The following is a 19,881-nucleotide window of genomic DNA, read 5'->3' as shown; positions in this document are numbered from 1 at the left end:
TACTCCTATCGGCTCTACATGAAATTTTCATGACTGTGTATAGAAGGATTCTACCTTCATGGCATATGTGCCATAAACAAAATACATTTAAATAAAAGCAGCAACTAGGCAACTAAACTAATTTTTCTTTTTAAATAATAATAAAAAAAAGACTCCAAATATGCCAAACCAAAGTTGAGTAGAACCCAGCAACTGCAACTCCTCCCCCAGCACCAAATTCATGGGACACATGATGTTAACGCATGAAGCAGGAGTTTTATTTATGTTAAGCCATGCCATCTAATTAGCCTTATATTAAATAATCTTTGATTTAGAGTATTTAAGTTTATAAACATTTAAAAGGTTATACAAATTATTAAATAATCCAAAATCTTAAGAGATGAAACATTTCATAAACTTTTCTATTTATTGTCTTCTTTCCTCTATATTTAATTTTTTAAATGGCACATAGAGTTTCACTATCAAATAGTAAACACAATTAGTAATTTTTTAGTGCATCATACAACTAATTCTTTTTTTTTTTTTTTTTTTTTTTTTTTTTAGGGTTGTGGGGTTTCAAACTCAGGTTTTCTATTTGGAGAACTGGGCCATACGCCATCAGATTATTAGGCTTTTAACTCACATAACTAATTCTAATAATTAGCGATGACGCCAATTGTTAATTACTTGAGTTCTTTTAATAATACTAAGAATGATATTGAAGTTAATCTTAACTAAAAGTAAGCAAAATGATCTCACAATGGTGCTTGAGAGGAAAGTTTAATTATTATAATTTATAATAATTTAAAAAAATTTCACATTATAACTTCGGATTATTTATACCTAAAAAAGCGTAGTCATGACATATATCTTTCTATAATAATAAACATCTATCTCACTGTTACAAGAATAAACAGTAAATTCACATTTCATTTCCGTGTGTTTCATGTCTTCGCTCTTTCCGTGCGTTTAGTCTTTTTTGTCCCTTTACATTTTCATTTTGTGTCCATTAAAATAAGGATGTTTCGGTATTTTGCAACTGTGCCAGAGGGTCAGCTACTTTACTTTTTTCTTTCTCTTTTTACTTTTATGCTTTTCTCGATTCTTCTCTCTCTCTCTCTCTCTCTCTCTCTCTCTCTCTCTCTCTCTCTCTACATTTTTGAATTTATGTATTATTTTGTTTATGGATTTGATGATTTGTGATTTTTGTTTGCAGAAGAAGGAAAATATTACTCCGATTGGCTTGAAGATCGCGGTAATTTCAACTCCGTGCCTTTTTGCTTTTCAACTCCTCACCCATTGCGACAAGCAAATCATCGGCAACTACGTTCATGACGAATGGGTATTATTATTTTGTTAGTCTCTCTCTACCTCTCAGCTTTCTTTGTCTCAGTTTTTCTTCAAGTCTCATATTCTTTATTTTTCTCTCTCTTTTTTTCCTACATCAATCATTAAAGAACTAGGAAAATACTAAGATTGATGGCCTTTGGGTCAGATCTTGGAGGATTGAATATTGCGTTTTTGCCTAGTGGATGACTGATGAGCCAAAACCCAATAAGCGTTTTATTTTTTTATTTTTATGCTGTTAAATGTTCGATGATATGTTCTGGGTTTGCATGCTCTTAGTTTTTTGTATTTTTTTTGTGTGAAAAAATAGATTTTTTTACATGGGGTTGTTGGCTTTCTCTCTTTGGATTTGCAGATTTGTTGTTCGTTTGTTGGCTTTCTCTCTTTGTAGTTTCCTATTCTTTTTTCCTTGTCATTTCTTATTTTTTTTCAACTGGGTTATAGCTTTTTTTGGCTGTCATTTAAATTTAAATTTTGGTACTTATAATAATTTTCTACATCTCATTTTCTCTAATGAAAAGTGGTGTATATCTTGGATTTAGATGCTCCAATCAAATTAAAATATCTTAGTCATATTGTGAAAATAAAGGACTTTTATTGCATGAGCCAATATTTATAAAGTGGTTCATGTAAATAAATATATCTTCCCTTCTCAATTTTGCCACATTACTGAATAATCTTTACATTACAGATTATTGGTGAAATATCTCTATCAAGTGCAACATGAGTCTATGGAGTTTGTTGGCACAACTGTTGAAAGTTTAGCTGTAAGTAAATTTTAAAAGATAGTTACCGCATCCACGGTATTAGTACAAATTTACATCTGTGATGTTAATAAACTGCTACTCTTTGTTAAAGCAAAACAAGGCCGAAAAAAAGAGTTCTTTTTAATGTTAAGGCACTATGAAAGACTATTCTTTTGTACCACATTGTGTTTGAGACCTGATTTCAAGAATTCAGTTGTGAATAAATGTAGCACATGATTAAACTAATTCTTGTAGTAATGGTTCATATTTAGGCACAATCTGATTCACATGAAAGAAAATTTGAAACTTTGGATGGCAATAACTTACCACAATTTACAACTTATAAAATAAAATTAATGCTATTAGAATTATTTCTTTTGGAAATTTGGTGTCTCATTCACTCCAGAATTTAGAAATGGAAAGAGATTTTCTTCTGAAGTGAAGTTTCAAACTAATGATAGTCATTAACTGTTCTATGTCATTTCAGACAGGTTATTCATTAAGTGTTCTATGATATTCATTGCGTAAACTTACAATGAATATTTGAGGAGCATAGGAAGTTATTACGGACAAGTTATGGTTGGATTCTCTGATTCTAGTAAAGATGCTGGGCAGGCGTTTCACTGCTGCTTCGGAACTTTACAAAACCCAACCAATCCCAACCACCTGGCTATGTAATGGTGAGTGATCTATTAAATTTAGATCTTGGTACTTGCAATAGTTTTCTGCATCCATTTTCTCCAATGAAAAGTGGTGTATATCTTGGCTTTAGATGCTCCAATCAAATAAAATATCTAAGTCATATTGTGAAATACAAAACCATTATAGTCCAGTTCCCTTGGTTTCTTCATATTCTTTTATTTTCAACTTAAAATCTGTTTATTCCCGGAAGTGTTCTATGTCATTCAATTGTATAAAGTGATACTTTTATAAATGTCATGGTTTTTGCTATTTGGATTTTAATTTCTATAAACTATTATTAACTAACAACAACTAAAAGTAATTGTAAAGCTCCTAAAACTTTTGATGTACTTGAATGAGAACTTCTACCACTTTGATTTTGTTTTTTCTTTTTTGGTATTTTTTGCATTGAGTTTCATTTGCAAGTTTTGTTTCAAATTCAGTCCTTAATCTGACTCAAAGTTCATAACCTTGTGCCCAATGGTTATCAATACCATATAAAAAATTCTTGGAATTGAACTTATCTCATCCATGTATTTATATTGAATATGAACTTACCTTTCTAATGGCATATGGAATTTGCAGGGTATCCTTCAGCCAACTGAGCAAGGAGAAATAGTATCGGAAAAGTTTGGGCTACCATAGACAGGCTGACAGTGGTCAGACAGTTGGAGATATACATAACAGCTATTTTGCTTGTAACCCTATGTCCTCCACACTCTTCCTGAGAAGAACAATGCAAAAATCTCATTGAGGAGATCTCAAAAATCAACTGCCAGAATTATTGAAGTGTTGTCTATGAATTAAACTCTCAAACTATTAATCTTTTTGTAATACAATGATAAACTAGCTAATATTATGATAAAAAAATTGAAATGTAAGGGACGTAACATGATTTAAAAAATGAAATCTAGGTACGAAATGTTTGAATTAATATGTACTTGTGACACGTTACCTGATCACAATATATATGCATCTTCCACGATTTAATTTACACTATGATCATAAAGAGATGTCAAGCATTTCATTCTTATAATGCAGTGTTTTTTTTTTAATTGGGCGTAGTGTTGGTTTTTGGTGTATATTAATTTACTTTTCCATATATATATATATATATATATAGTTCACATGTATATATATATAATTAACATATATATTCTCTCTCCACTGGGCGAATGTCCCTTGGACGTTTTATTACTACTAGTAAATATATATATCTATACTTATATATAAAGTGCGAATCCGTTTAGAACAGTATTTTCGTCTATTTTTTTTCCAATTTTACCCTTAATTTTATTTGAAAATTACGGTCATTTATTGTTTTTTTCTTCCTTTGCCGAAATGGTTTCGGTCTTTTCACATTCTTACCACCCAACCTTTTTACCTCTATATTATTTTCAATTTTGCCCCCACGTTCTATTGATTAGTTCGTTATGCCTGTTGCCGTTTTACTTCACCGACTAAATATTATTGTCTTTTAACACTTAAGATCTTATCCTTTCATCTGCCACGAATTTAAAACTCATTTCAAAACTTCATATTTGCATTTCATTTCATTTTTGTTCTATATTCTCACTTTCTCAAAAAAAATATATATATATATATATATATATATATATATATATATATTTGCCATCTTTCAGATGGGTGCTACTCGTCAATTTCCGACAATTGAAGGTATGATTCTTATTTTTTATTCTTTCGGTATTGCATGAATGAAATATTTCAATATATATAGTTACATATCAGAGCCCACAAAAAAATAGAAATAGAATAAAAACGATGTTTGCACATTCACATATGTAGTTTACAGAAAATATCCCCAACCAAAAAAAAAATCAAACAAATAAAACAAATCCCATCTTTGGTTTTCTAATTTGCTAGCACTTCACAAGAGAAAACGACCAAAGAATGTTTCTACTGAGATTTAAAAAAAAAAATTAGTGGGAAAAAAAATGCCGAATAGCAAGAAGAAAAATTAAAGAAATCAAATACAAAAAAAAAAAAAACTTCAACCAAAAACAGAAAAAGCATAGAAACACAAATGGTAAGAAAATTTTTTTTGTCTAAAAGATGGGAAAGATGCAAAGGTAATATACATCAAATGGCGATGAACAAGAAGAAAAAAGGTGGACGAAATCAAACGCAAGAAAAAAAAAAGTATCTTGGAATGGAAACTGAAAAGCCCTAACAACACAGATCGCAAAAAAAAAAAATCTATTATACAGATCTAAAATGCAAGGAAAAAAATAACATAAATCGAATATACATGAAACGCAAGAAAAAAAAATTCTACATTAATGTAACAACAAATTCAAGAATCTGTTCAGATCTGTAAATAAATGCAAGAAAATAAACCCAAAAAATGTTAAGAACACAGATTTAAACGCAGAAAAAAATAAACAAAAACATGAGCATCAAACCAAACAAGTAAGAAACAAAAAAATTGAACCACAAACTAACAACTACATAAATCCCAGCAAAAATAGATGAAAGAAACAAGAACTTGCACTACAATATACGTTGAACGAAAGGAAACAAAAATTTCGGCATATCTGAGATAGAAATTAAGGAGGGGTGTAGATGAGAGGAGAGAAGACGAAAGAACGAGAATAAGAAAGGTGAGAGAGAGAGAGAGAGAGAGAGAGAGAGAGAGAGAGAGAGAGAGAGAGAGAGAGAGAGAGAGAGAGAGAGAGAGAGAGAGAGAGAGAGAGAGAGAGAGAGAGAGAGAGAGAGAGAAGGGGGTGGCCGAATGAGTGCTGAAAGCATAATGATGCTTTTATAGTGTTGGGCGTAGGGTTAGCGTTAGGACAGCAAAAATATTTGAAGACCCCAAAAGTAGGTAAATGCTTATTTAATTACTTTCTCACCCCAATCCATGGTTGTGATTCATCCACCTCAACTGGTTGTGATCCATCCAACCCAAAGTGCATCTGCAAGGAGTAGTATCAAAATCTTAGTGTAATGTCAATATTAGACTAAGAATAAAATTTTTCAAAATTTCGTACGCTTTCTTGACTCCCGATCATTGATTCTTGGCGCTGGGTAACACTAATGTCAACAACTGGACTGTCTTCAATAGGCGGGCTCTGAAACATCACAAACATAATAGTTCTTCTCGATTACATACAATCCAACAATAACCACACATAACAATAGTGAGGCTTACGAAATTTTGTTACCTGCATCAATCCAACATTGGATATATCTTCATCTGATGGGCCAAATAAATTCCTGCACGTGTTCGGCATAGGTGTATCTCCTCTATCTCTCTAACATACAAATGTTACATAACACATTGAATCAAGTATGCATTAATAACATATAAAACCGCATAATATACAGGCCTTTTTTGTTAACTAGCTTATAGAATTACCTGTTTATGTTTTTTCTTGACTGTTACATTGTTCGCCTTCGTTTTAACTTTCCGCATCTCTTTTTCCATTATCGATGCTCTCCTCAGAGATGGTGGTCTGCCTTTCCCTCTTACTACTAGCGGACTGAGTACTTTCTGTGAACCCGCACATGTTTCTATCTCCGGTATCGAAGGAATAACATTGGAACCCGTGCATGTTCTAGATGGAGGTTCTTGGTTCTCACTATATAACGCAATCATTGCATGCAACTTCTGTAATGCATCCTCAGTATGTTTTTTTGAACCAGCTGCATGAGTAATCATCTTATAACAGATATTCAATAGAGTAGAATATCCGTTAGCATCTGCTCACTGACCCCCTGCATCATAGCTGCTGTCGATTAACGTGTACCTCCTCTTAATGTCCTTCCTCCATCTATCCAAAATATACTGATTCAGCAAAACTTTCAAACCATTACATTTAAATACAGCCAATATATGCCTGCACAATATATCCCTCATCTGAAATAGCCCACACGAACACTTTGCAGCTGTATCCACATCACTAAAGTCTACTGAATATATAACTAGCTTAATGAATTCTTGCACATGAACTTCATCCTCTACAAGGTACGTCTTTACACCACCATCTCTCTTAAGCAACTCTAGAGCCAAATCTATAAGACATTGAAGTTCTCGCTGAACTTCCCTGAATTTTGCATTCGTGTAACATTCTTGAAACTTCTTTTCAATCGGAGATCTAGATATGCAGGGAATAGTGACGCTGAAGGAGTGAAAGTCAGAGGTATTTTCATTCTCAATCTTTTTCTTCAATGCGTTGTCAAACCGATCGACAAACTCTTTCAAGCTTGTCTTAGCGTGAACATAACCATCAAAAAAAGCATTCATGCTCTCGCTCCGCTGCGTTGTACTCATCCCCGCCCAAAATGTATCTTTCAAGAATGCCAGTACCCAATGCGCACGCTTAGTGTATAAAGTTTGCAGCCAAGCATTCTCCTCCAAGTTGTAAGTGGTGATTAACTGCTCCCAAGAGCTTTCAAATTCCTCAACATTTTGGGAATCATACACAGATTTCATCAAGGCACTCTTCATCCCACTTTTATAGGCAGAATAGGAGGAAAGCTTCTCAGGGACTTTTTTCAGTATATGCCATAAACAAAATTGATGTCGACTTTTTGGGAAAACAATAGCAATAGCATTCTTCATTACTCTGTCCTGATCTGTGATAATAGCTCTAGGAGCTATACCATCCATACACTGTAACCAAGTCTTGAATAACCACACAAACGTTGCCGTATCCTCACTGGATATCAATCCTGCTCCTAAAAGAATTGACTGGCCGTGGTGGTTTACACCAACAAATGTTGCAAATGGCATCCCATATCTGTTCGTCAGATATGTGGTGTCGAATGTAACCACGTCACTGAAATCTTCATAGGCTGCCCTACTACGAGGGTCTGCCTAGAATACATTCTTCAACCTCCCGTCGTCATCTAGATCCATCGATGCAAAGAACCCAGGATTCTTGTATTGCATCCGTAAAAAATATTCCTGAAGCGCTCCAGCACCACCAGCACCACCAGCACCAAGCCTTATATGTCTTGCCTTATCGATGTAATTCCGACAATCCTTTTCCAAAAACGGGAGGTTTTGAAAACCTCCGGCGCCAACGACAAGAGATCCGAAACTCTTATTCATTCGGATACTAGCCAGATCATTTGTATCTAAGACTCTTTTTACGGAATCACTAACTTCTCGATTACATTGAAAGAAGCGGGATTTTTTTGGACTGAGGCCGTGGTTATGAATGTTATTAACCGTTGTCAACTGAAACTTTCCATCAACTTTTAGGACATTAATCTTTGCCTTACACTCCGTTTTTCCTGTCGGACGTGGCCTGGCGACATTCAACGTCCTATTACGGGCCTTCCCACCTCAGGCACAACCGAGGGTGGCATATCTGACAGTCCCATCATCTCCCTTCTCAGTCCTTCTTGTCATCACCCCAAACCCAATACTCTTAGCATACTGCTTATAATAAGTCATTACTTCTTCAAAGGAATTAAACTCCATCTTCGACTTGGGCTCTAAAATCGTGTCACCACCAATTTCATCATCTAACTGAGATGTCTCGCCAATTCCATCCTCAGTTTCCATAGAATCTGGTCTATCTTTGTTGCATTCTTCAACTCTAGCGGAGGTAGATGGGAACTCAGTTTACCTACAATTGGGTGTTTCTGCTACATCACCTCTTTCGCTCGTGGCAGATCCTGTAGTCATAACAAGAGTTGGGTAACCATCATTGTGCTAGAAGAATCAGAAAAATATTTAAAACACATATGAAAATAATCTTAAAAGGATAACCTTGAATTTACAAAAATTCAATAATACAATTGTATCACCTCTTGAATATTACATGGATATTGGTAGCCATCTGGCTGTTGCATTAGAGCTGGTGACCACGTAGGAAATTCTCCATAGAAACCTTGCATGTGCATGTAATTTTTGAAGCTTAGAGAAGTTGATGGTATGCCCTGCACATGTTATTACAATGTGTTATTCATGTGGAAATCCAAGGATATCAAGCCAACATAGTCCAACAAACTTTCATAAAATATAACACACCGTGGTTGGGCGATTTGGGCTAGATGGTATTAGCTGAGATGAATGTTCTTCCCCTTTTTCCATGATGAGAAGATATGAACTGTATAATTCAACAAAAGTATATAAAACTTGCCTTACAAGTACTACATCTTGAAGGAAAACTCTAAAATAAACACAACTGAACAATAGAAGGGCAAATTAGTCATACTTAAAAGCACACAAATAATACCAATTAATTGATCTACTCCCACAAAAGTAATTAAATTTTGCAAATAAATGGTGTCACGTTGGCCACGTAAATCTTGGAAAGAAATAGAGAAATAATTTTATTACTTATTATTTTTAGACATTATACTTTTCATTATTTTTAAAATAGTCAAAAATTTTTTTATTCATCATTTATATACTATATTCATTTTTAAAAAATAAAAAAATATGTATAATTTGTAGTATAAAAGTAACTACTAGAATTTGTATGCCAATATCCAAAAAAAAAAAAAAAAAACTACTAGAATTTGTATAGAGAAAAACTAAAAACAAAACAAAAAGCCAATCATTGAAATATAGAGTAAGAGAGGTTGAGCTCTGTTAGCCTTGAAAGCTGCCTAAAACTAGTTGGAAGTGTAGAACGCTTGAAGTGATTGTCGGCTAGATTAAGGCTTTGGAGGTGAGCAAGGTGGAAGAAGCTGCTACTAGAGTTGAGAAAACCATTAAGACAGCTGCTACTGAGATCGAGGCCGACGACATGACCAGTGTTCTTATTGCACTCTACACCGTCCCAATTGCAGCATTCACTGATTTGATCAGGTTTCCACTTTGAAACCTTTGGATAAGTAGAGGGATCTCCGGATGTGGACTGATTGATGATGAAGCTATTCTTGAATTTATTTTTGATGAAGTAGCCAAGTAGGTGCTCGTAGACATTAATTATAAAATAGGTTGTAAAAGAGTCGTAAAATGTATGATTATCCTTTCTTGAAATAGATTGCATTCCTATGACATAAACACAGCCTAATACGATGACATTGTTGAGATTTATTTGCGTTTTGTTCTTCTTCTTTTTCTCTCTCTTCTAATTAATAGGTGCTAGATCTGCACACACAAGTCAGTAATTTCAAGAGAATGAAGATGCCATTGAAGAAAGAAATAGGCGAAGCAGAAGCCAAGACATTGGTGTCGAGAGCTGTTTACATAACCAACGTCGGAAGCAACGATTACGTAGCCCCTTATATTGCAAACTCAAGCTTGTTTCAATCCTACTCTCCGGAAGATATACATTGGTATGAACACTATCATTGGTATGAACACTATCATCAATAAACCAAAAGACCAACAGGAAAAAAAAGGAAATCTAAAATAAGAAGATAATAGACCAAATGTTTTCACGCAGCAGATGAATTCTTTTCAACATTATAAAAAAAAAAAATTAAAAGTTGAAGCATTTGGAATGTTGGGTTAGAGAAGCATGTGGTAGAGGCGGATGGGGAAAGGAAATGCCGATCTTGAGGGGAGGAGGAACAAATCTGATAGAAGACCCAACATTCAAAAGCGTTTATACACACATTTCATCTGGGATTTGAAGAAATTCAAAAGAAGAGGAAGAATAAACACTACCTACATAATGTAGTGGCTTCGGATTTACGACGATAGGAGTATGGTTGCTGGGCAGGAGAACTGGTTTGTGTAGTCGGCTTCGTTTTCTACCGATTCTGGGTTACGAAATGGGTTTCTACTTTAGACGTCTTGCCGCTGAAATGGGTTTCGTTCAGAATCGCTGTTTGAAATGGGTTTCGGCGTAATCAACTTCTGTGTTTTTGTTATTTATTTATTAATATATCGGCTGACGTCAACGATTCCACAACGGGTACCCAACGGCGGGTACCTGTAGCAGTTCTGTTTATTTTATAGTTTAAATTGTGGCCCCCACTAGGCACGTTGCCTCTGCTAGTATATTTATAACTATGAAGGCGCACAACGCCTGCCTTTAGACTTTTTCAATATAAAACGCATCGTCTGATTGACATAGACTGGCTTGTTGAGAGTATCGAAACACACCGTTTTAATCAATTCAAACGGTGCGTTTGGAGTCCATGTAAGAAGTAGTCCACTGGATAGCGCACGACGCCTGTCTTTAGACTTTTTGAAGGAAAATGCTAAGATGTCCCTACCCGGTGCCCCCTCAAAGTGCCGCTGGTCACAATTTTTTTTTTTTATAATTTTTTTTACTTAGTGATTAAGGAAGTGATTTTAAGTGTATTGGTATTTTTTTTATATTTTTTAAAAATGTTTAAATATATTAAAAAAATCTGAAAAGAAAAAAAAAAAAAATTTTTGCTGTGCGGTCAAAAGGAGCGGTGCACTCTGGGCGGCAGAGTAGCACCGTCCCTTTTTGAAACCCGAGAGAGCTCCAGCGAAAAAAGGTCATGCACAAGACCCGTGCTGCCGAGTGCCGTCTGGGTTAGAGAGAGCTAGGGGCTAGGGTATTTTTTTCTGAAGAAGTTACGCAGGTTTCGGGGATGAAGGGCTATTTCATTAGTCAAAGTATCATTTTCCTTGTGACAACCTAAGCAGCACAGTGGCACATTAGGTTTATCAAGGCGCTCCCTCCGATTGTACGATAATCAAAGTAGTCCCTCTACTTTTATGTCAGGTGCCGTCAAGAATATATTTCAGTTGCAAATAAATTGTTTTTTTGTTTTAATTTTATTTCTGTCTGGAGCTCTAGCGCCCCGCAGATTCGAAGCTTATGGAGCATATATTGTTCAGAGGCCTGGCTTCTCTGAAGGATTAATCAAACTATCGAGGAAACCTGTTGAAGCTGATTGATGAAAACGTGGTGAGTCGATAATGTTTGGTTATCTCTGTTCAAGACATCTATTACCAGGCAAACACAGGAGGACCATGAAAGCACACGTCTCCTTGTAGGAGACTTGAAGGTGGCTTACGTGCCACACCCTTTCAAATATATTATATATATTTATTTAATAGTTTTATATTTATATTAAAACTCTGGGTAATTAAAATAAAGATACTACTCATTTAAAATCCAATAGTTACATTCCTTGATGGAAGGAAGCAACACTTAGAAAAACAGTGGATAAGGGTCTTGGCCTATCTATATATAAATGCCTGTGATTTTCCATCAGTTACAATTTCATGATTTAAAAAAGATAGGCTGAAAACCCCTACCCAATACTCTCCATATAGAAATCTGTGAGGGTTTACAATCCAGAAACAATCGGTTCCTGCAAATACTTGATCAGCGATGGCCAGAGGTTAGTGTTCTAACGATTCTTTTATTATTAGATATTCTCCAAAATCTTACAATAGTGGTATCAGAGCAAACTCTTGTGCCACGTTGTTTGGTATGGATTTCGATTGTTACACGGATTGTTAATTGGTAGAATACATGTTTGGATATTTGGATTATTCTGATCTGTGCGTTATGGTTAGAGTTCATTTCTGTGAATTAAAAAAATGTATGTTGGGGCATATACGGAAGAACACAGATCGAATATATATTAGAGTTCATCTTCGTTTTTGAGTCTTTGACCCAAAGATTTATTTATTTTTTTATTCATCAAGGTTTATTTCGATTTGTGTTTTTACTCCTTTCCTTCAGATCTGAAATGTTTCGACTTTGTAAATCAAAAACTTTTATGAATTTTTGATACTTAAGAGTGGATTTATGTTTTGGGTCTTACGTTCAAACTTTATAAACTGGGTTTAGGTTCAAAATTTAATCTGTTATTTTTTGTACCCAAATATTTTTTAAACTAATCATTTGTGGTAATCTGAGATCTTCACGAAGAAAATAAATCAATTTTCTCGTTTCAACCCAGATTAGGAACAGGGTCTGAATTGCAGACCCGACTAAAGGTTAGGGATGAATTTTCCTTCTTGTTACCAAGCCCAGTTGCGTCTCATGCGCGTGCAATGTGCAGTGGCTTTTGTTTAAAAGGACATGAATTAATTGAATCCTTAAGCCAAATGACACGTATGGATACTTTGACCACTGGATGGTTGAGTCTCAGTTGGTGAAAAAGTGATTTTTTTTTTAATTGTTTGTATAAAATAATAAAACATTTGATGAAAAGGAGAATGCATAAAACGTCATATTTAATTGTATTAAAAATATATATAAGTTTGTCTGACCATTAGGTCAGCAAAATTATGATTATTAATTTGTTTGGTTACTTTACACAAATCAAAGACTCATAATTAGAATTGTGTACAGAAACTAGTTATATATATTTTGAATCATCTTAATGTTTGATTATTAATTGATGTATTAGCATCATGATTAAGTACGTTATAGTGAATAATGCCATATTAGAGTATAAATATTATTGTGTATTGAGAATGGCCACAGCATCTTAACACATAATAATATTTTAATATATTATTCTGTTTGATTTTATCATGGCATTTTCTATTGCAATTAAATCATTCTAGTAATTACTTGGCCCTACAGGGAGGTAATTATTATAAAAAATATATATATGATTTTAATTAGAATAAGATAGTGAAAACAATATTAGGGAAATGAGATTTCCTATACCCATAGGTGCGGGATCTCGTTTCCTAAGTATTTGTAAAACACTAGTCTTATTATAAAGAAAATATAAGCAAATCTTATGCATATTGCAATCTTTACCCACAGGGAGATTTAGATTTGTTTTTTGAATTAGACATTGGTCAATTCAAACTATAGTTATTGTTTGATTCAAAGCATTGATATATGTTATTGGTTATGTTATTGCAGCTACTATGTCTTCCTTTTTAAATAGTGAATCTTCTAATATTCCAATTCTGAATGGGGAAAATTTTTCGGACTGGAAAGAAAAGGTTCTTTTAACATTAGGGTGCATGGATTTGGACTTGGCACTCCGTGTGGATGAACCACCTATACCCACTGAATCAAGTTCATTGATAGATAAAAATACCTATGAAAGGTGGGAGCGGTCTAACCGATTAAGTCTAATGCTCATCAAGTCACATGTGAGTAAGAGCATTAGAGGTTCAATCCCAGAGTGTGATAAAGTCAAAGACTACATAAAGGCTATTGAAGAGCAATTTGTTAGTTCTGATAAGGCATTGGCTAGCACCCTAATGAATAAATTATCAGTTATGAAGCATGGCAAATCCAAAAGTGTGCGTGAGCACATAATGGAAATGAGGGATATTGCAGCCCAACTAAAGTCTTTAGAGATTGAGATTTCAGAGTCATTCCTTGTCCATTTCATACTCAACTCTCTTCCTACAGAATATGGACCATTTAAGATTTCCTATAACACACATAAGGAAAAATGGTCCATCAATGAACTTTTAACCATGTGTGTACAAGAAGAAGAGAGATTGAAACATGAAAATATTGAGAGTGCTCATTTTGTTACTCAAAGGAAGGGACAATGGAAGAAAGGCAAAAGTGTCGGTATTAATAAGTGGAAGAAGGACGGGAAAGCGACATTCAAACGCTATAAAGACAATGATGCATGCTTCTTCTGCAAGAAAAAAGGGCACAAAAAGAAAGATTGCATAAAGTATAAATCATGGCTTGAGAAGAAAGGTAATCTCAATTCTCTTGTGTGCTATGAGTCCAATTTTGTAGACTCTCATCATAATACATGGTGGATTGATTCGGGTACCTCAATTCATGTTGTCAATATCATGCAGGGTTTTCTCAGCCTAAGGAAACCGATGGGAAGTGAACAAGGCATCTACTCAGGAAATGGGATGCGTTCGCACGTCGAGGCTGTAGGAACTTTTAGACTTATTTTAAATAATTGTTATATTTTGGATCTTGAAAACACATTTTATGTACCTTCATTTTCTAGAAACTTGGTCTCTATATCTAGATTAGTACCTTTGGGATTTAAATTTAATTTTGTGAATTCAAATGTTTATGTATTTAAAAACTCCACATTTCTAGGATCTGGGACCTTATTAAATGGTTTGTATAAATTAAATTTAGATTCTGTTTTTGAAAAAAGTCTATTAACTCTGCATGATGATATTGGCACTAAACGTAATATTGTTGATGAGTCCTCCTCTATATTATGGCATAGGAGATTGGGACATATCTCCATAGAGAGAATTAAAAGATTAGTAAATGATGAAGTCCTAAAGACTTTAGACTTCTCAGATTTTGGTACATGTGTGGATTGCATAAAGGGTAAGCAAACCAACAAAACAAGTAAAGGTGCCAAGAGGAGTGAGGAAATTCTTGGAATCATACACGCTGACATCTGTGGACCGTTTAGTACCCCTTGCATGAATGGTCAGAGATATTTTATCTCATTTATTGATGACTATTCACGGTTTATGTATTTTTACCTCCTTTTTGATAAATCTGAAGCACTAGATGCTTTCAGAATATATAAAAGGGAAGTAGAGAAACAATTAGATAAGAAAATAAAGATTGTAAGATCTGACAGGGGTGGAGAATATTATGGTAGATATACAGAGTCAGGGCAACAACCGGGTCCATTTGCAAATTTTCTTAAAGAAGAAGGTATTATTGCTCAGTATACAATGCCAGGTTCACCTCACCAAAACGGTGTTGCTGAAAGGCGAAACCGTACCCTTATGGATATGGTAAGAAGTATGCTCAGTAATTGTAATCTTCCTCTATATTTGTGGAGTGAGGCCTTAAAAACTGCAGTGTATATCTTAAATAGGGTTCCATCTAAGGCTGTTCCCAAAACACCATTTGAATTATGGAAAGGATGGAAACCTAGTTTAAGGCATATGCGCATATGGGGTTGTCAAGTTGAAGTTAGGGTCTATAATCCACAACTAAAGAAATTGGATCCAAGGACAGTCAGTGGTTATTTCATTGGCTATGCAGAAAATTCTAAGGGCTACAGATTTTATTGTCCCTCACATACACCTAGAATTGTGGAAGCCAGAAATGCAAAATTTATTGAGGATTTTGGAATAAGTTGGAATAATGTTTCTCGAAAGATAGAGTGGAAGGAAACACGGAATTCAGATACTACATCCGTGAATGGAAATGAAATGATTGTCATTCAAGGAAATCAATATGATATTCTTGAAGATCAATCAATTCAAGAACCACCATCATCTCATGAGGAACATACCAACTTTGACTCTACATTGCAACATCCACATAATATAGATGAAAATGTAGAATTAAGAAGATCCTCTAGAACAAGGAAGCCTGCTATTTCTGATGATTATTATGTGTACCTACTAGAGTCCGACTTTGATGTGGGACCTAAAGATGATCCCATCTCATTTTCACATGCCATGAGTGGAGAAAATTCAAAATTTTGGCATGATGCTATGATAGAAGAAATGGAATCCATGGCTAAAAATCAAGTTTGGGAAATTGTCGATTTACCTAAAGGAGTTAAAGTCATTGGTTGTAAATGGGTTTATAAAACCAAGAAAGACTCAAATGGTAATATCGATAGATATAAAGCCAGACTTGTAGCTAAAGGATTTACACAAAGAGAAGGTATTGACTATCATGATACTTTCTCTCCAGTTTCTAAAAAGTATTCATTTAGAGTGATCATGGCATTAGTAGCTCACTTTGATTTAGAGCTACATCAAATGGATGTGAAAACAGCCTTTTTAAATGGGATTCTTGAAGAAGAGGTATACATGAAGCAACCTGAAGGGTTTCATTCTGATAAAGTTGGTCATTTAGTTTGCAAGTTAAAGAAATCAATTTATGGACTAAAACAAGCATCCCGTCAATGGTATTTGAAGTTTCATGATGTTATTACTTCATTTGGTTTTACAGAGAACATCGTGGATAACTGCATATACCATAAATTTAGTGGGAGTAAGTTTATTTTCTTAGTCCTATATGTTGATGATATTTTGCTTGCAACTAATGATTTGGGTCTACTACATGAGACCAAAAAATTTCTATTCCAAAGCTTTGAAATGAAGGATTTAGGTGAATCTTCTTATGTTTTAGGCATAGAGATTCACCGAGATAGGTCTAAAAGAATTTTAGGACTTTCTCATAAAGCCTACATTGAAAAGCTGTTGAAAAAATTCAGAATGAATGAATGTACACCCAACGCAGCTCCCATATTAAAGGGTGATAAATTCAGTTTAAGTCAATGTCCGAAAAATGCTTTGGAAAAGAAAGAAGTAGAAAACATTCCATATTCATCTGCTGTTGGTAGTTTAATGCATGCACAGGTTTGTATAAGACCTGATATTGCATATGCTGTGGGAATGTTGGGAAGATACGAAAGCAATCCTGGAATAGAACATTGGAAGGCTGCTAAAAAGGTTATGAGATATTTACAAGGAACCAAGAATCATATGCTTACTTATAAGCATGTTGATTGTCTAGAAGTGGTTGGATATTCAGACTCAGATTTTGCGGGTTGTCATGACTCCAGAAAGTCCACTTCAGGGTATGTCTTCATGTTAGCAGGAGGTGCCATATCATGGAAAAGTACCAAACAGACAATCATTGCATCATCTACCATGGAGGCAGAGTTTATAGCATGCTTTGAAGCAACTTCACAGGCAAAATGGTTGAGGAGTTTTATCACAGGGCTTCAAGTTGTGGATTTGATATCTAAGCCATTAAGAATTTACTGTGACAATTTGGCAGCAGTTTTCTTTTCTAAGAATAACAAGAGTGGGAGCAAAAGCAAACATATTGACATAAAGTATCTTGCTGTCAGAGAGAGAGTTAAGGAACAAGAAGTCACTATAGAACATACAAGTACATCCTTTATGATTGCAGATCCCATGACAAAAGGGCTCTCAATAAAAATGTTTTTGAAACATGTAGAGAGCATGGGATTAATGAGCTCATTTTATGTTTGATTTAATTATTGTATACAGTACTTGTTGTTGTCAAGAATAATATTTTTATTTGTGCACATAAAGTATTTGCTCCTAATCTATGATGTATAGACCCATAATGACTTATAGGAAGTCATTCATAAAGAGATATTTCATATATGGAAATTAATTTAGAGAGGCTAATACAGTGTAATACATGGAAGGAAATGTTAATATAATAACATAACCGCCATGATTCATGTATTATATCTTTCTACTAAAGTTTATGGTTTGAGTAGTTTTATTTGTGGCCATATTCAGTTTTGGTTACCCAGATAATTTTAAATGACTGTCACGTAAGCCAAGTGGGAGAATGAAAGCACACGTCTCCTTGTAGGAGACTTGAAGGTGGCTTACGTGCCACACCCTTTCAAATATATTATATATATTTATTTAATAGTTTTATATTTATATTAAAACTCTGGGTAATTAAAATAAAGATACTACTCATTTAAAATCCAATAGTTACATTCCTTGATGGAAGGAAGCAACACTTAGAAAAACAGTGGATAAGGGTCTTGGCCTATCTATATATAAATGCCTGTGCTTTTCCATCAGTTACAATTTCATGATTTAAAAAAGATAGGCTGAAAACCCCTACCCAATACTCTCCATATAGAAATCTGTGAGGGTTTACAATCCAGAAACAATCGGTTCCTGCAAATACTTGATCAGCGATGGCCAGAGGTTAGTGTTCTAACGATTCTTTTATTATTAGATATTCTCCAAAATCTTACAGACCAATTTGGGTTTTCTTCCATAAAATGGTTACTTTATTGGCAAATCATTTGCTTCAGTCGGTTTATCTGAATGTAATGAAAAACTAGAAGAAAAAGAGCATTCTTTTGCGGTGTCTTACTTCATAAACTATTGCGGGTTGTCCACAAAATCTGCTATTTTAGCATCCCAGAGGGTACGATTTCGAACTCCGGAGAAACCAGACTCAGTGCTTAATTTCCTCAAAGAGAATGGGTTCACCAATACCCAAATCTCCCGGCTTGTCAAGATAGAACCACCGCTTCGATAGAACCACCGCTTCTTTTATCTAATCCTGAGAAGACCCTTTTGCCCAAGATTGAGGCCCCGCTTGGTTACACAGATGAGATGAGATGAGATGAGATGTTTTAAATAGTAATAAATAAAATATTGTTATAATATAATTTTTGAATATTAATTTTTTATTGGGATTTGAAAAAGTAAGATTATTTATTATATTTTGTATTGGAATTTAAAAAAGGTGTAATGATGAGTTGAGATGAGATGAGATGAGATTTTTGGTTTTGGTTAACCAAACAAGGCCTGAGTTTTTCCGTTCTATGGGGGCTTCAAGTTCCGACCTCTCTAAGATCCTCTCTTCAAACCCTTCTCTGTTAAAAAGGAGCTTGGAGAAACATCTTATACCCTGTTATGATTTCCTCAAGGGTGTGCTTTTTCTTAAGTTGTTACCGTTTTCAAGTGGACACAACGGGTTTTTTGTAACCATAATATGGTTTCCAATATGGCACTTTTGAGACAAGTTGGAGTGCCTCAATCCACATTCTCTTTCTTGATAACTAATTTTCCTTCTACGGCGTTTGCTAAGCATACTAGGTTTGCTGAAGCTATCCACGAGGTGAAGGAAATGGGATATGATCCCTCCAAAACGGTTTTCGTCAATGCAATCCATGTGTTATTGAGTATGAGTAGACCAAAGTTGGAATCGAAGTTGGAGCTTTATAAGAGATGGGGTTGGTCAAAAGACGTTGCTCTCTTAGCCTTTAAAAGGCATCCAAATTGTATGCTTTTATCACATGAGAAGATCACAAAAGCAATGGACTTCCTTGTGAACAAAATGGGTTGTTCATCCACAGACATTGCTAGAAATCCTAAAGTTATATGTTTCAGCTTGGAGAAGAGGATTATGCCTAGATGTTCAGTTGTTCAGATTTTGATAGCCAAGGGTTTGGTTAAGAATAATTTGTCCCCGTCGACTTTCATAGGACCTTGTGAGAGCAACTTCCTGGATAGGTTTGTGATCAAATTTCAAGATGGTGTTCCTGAACTGCAGAATGTGTATAAAGGAAAAGACGGATCTTTTGGATGTTAGAATTAAGTCTCAGAGCATTGGCATTGGTTAGGCCAAATTTAAAGAAATATTAACATTTTTTTATATTTACCTATTTCATCAAAATTTAATCCCCATATTGGATTAGCCATTCATTCTCTATATAATAATAAAATATTATTAAATTAATAAATTTTTTATTTAATTTATTTTCTCACATTTTGTAATTCTAACAATTAAATGTTAATAATAATTATATT

General features: G+C 34.5%; 2 protein-coding genes and 1 long non-coding RNA gene across 3 annotated transcripts; 2 read left to right on the top strand and 1 right to left on the bottom strand.

The window, feature by feature from the left end:
• Positions 1–1,139: 1,139 nt before the first annotated feature.
• Positions 1,140–3,692, top strand: LOC122314783. Its single transcript, XR_006243870.1, has 4 exons — positions 1,140–1,321; positions 2,018–2,093; positions 2,560–2,752; positions 3,339–3,692. It is a non-coding gene; the product is annotated as an uncharacterized LOC122314783 (long non-coding RNA).
• A 1,919-nt stretch (positions 3,693–5,611) lies between these two features.
• On the bottom strand, positions 5,612–7,827 carry LOC122316298 (protein FAR1-RELATED SEQUENCE 5-like). Its single transcript, XM_043132829.1, has 6 exons — positions 7,610–7,827; positions 6,486–7,513; positions 6,130–6,416; positions 5,936–6,025; positions 5,762–5,842; positions 5,612–5,686 (listed from the first exon to the last, which is right to left on the bottom strand). The coding sequence occupies exons 1-6, from the start codon at positions 7,825–7,827 to the stop codon at positions 5,612–5,614; spliced, it is 1,779 nt and encodes a 592-aa protein (XP_042988763.1).
• Positions 7,828–19,075: 11,248 nt separating this feature from the next.
• LOC122316297 (transcription termination factor MTERF15, mitochondrial-like) lies at positions 19,076–19,663 on the top strand. Its single transcript, XM_043132828.1, has one exon. It carries the CDS (start codon positions 19,076–19,078, stop codon positions 19,661–19,663), a length of 588 nt encoding a protein of 195 aa, XP_042988762.1.
• The last annotated feature ends 218 nt before the right edge of the window (positions 19,664–19,881 follow it).

The sequence above is a fragment of the Carya illinoinensis genome, chromosome 7 (genome assembly GCF_018687715.1).
Source record: "Carya illinoinensis cultivar Pawnee chromosome 7, C.illinoinensisPawnee_v1, whole genome shotgun sequence".
NCBI classification, from domain to species: Eukaryota; Viridiplantae; Streptophyta; class Magnoliopsida; order Fagales; family Juglandaceae; genus Carya; species Carya illinoinensis.
This window is presented reverse-complemented; position numbering and strand designations above follow the sequence as displayed.

Bases quoted from the DNA above. Each gene is read 5' to 3' on its own strand.
- LOC122316297 (XM_043132828.1), top strand. From the start codon at position 19,076: ATGGCACTTTTGAGACAAGTTGGAGTGCCTCAATCCACATTCTCTTTC.
- LOC122316298 (XM_043132829.1), bottom strand. From the start codon at position 7,827: ATGAATAAGAGTTTCGGATCTCTTGTCGTTGGCGCCGGAGGTTTTCAA. The intron at 6,417-6,485 runs GTCAGTGAGCAG...TTACTCATGCAG, and splicing joins CAGCAGCTATGATGCAGGGG to CTGGTTCAAAAAAACATACT. The intron at 5,843-5,935 runs GTAACAAAATTT...GTGATGTTTCAG, and splicing joins CCAATGTTGGATTGATGCAG to AGCCCGCCTATTGAAGACAG.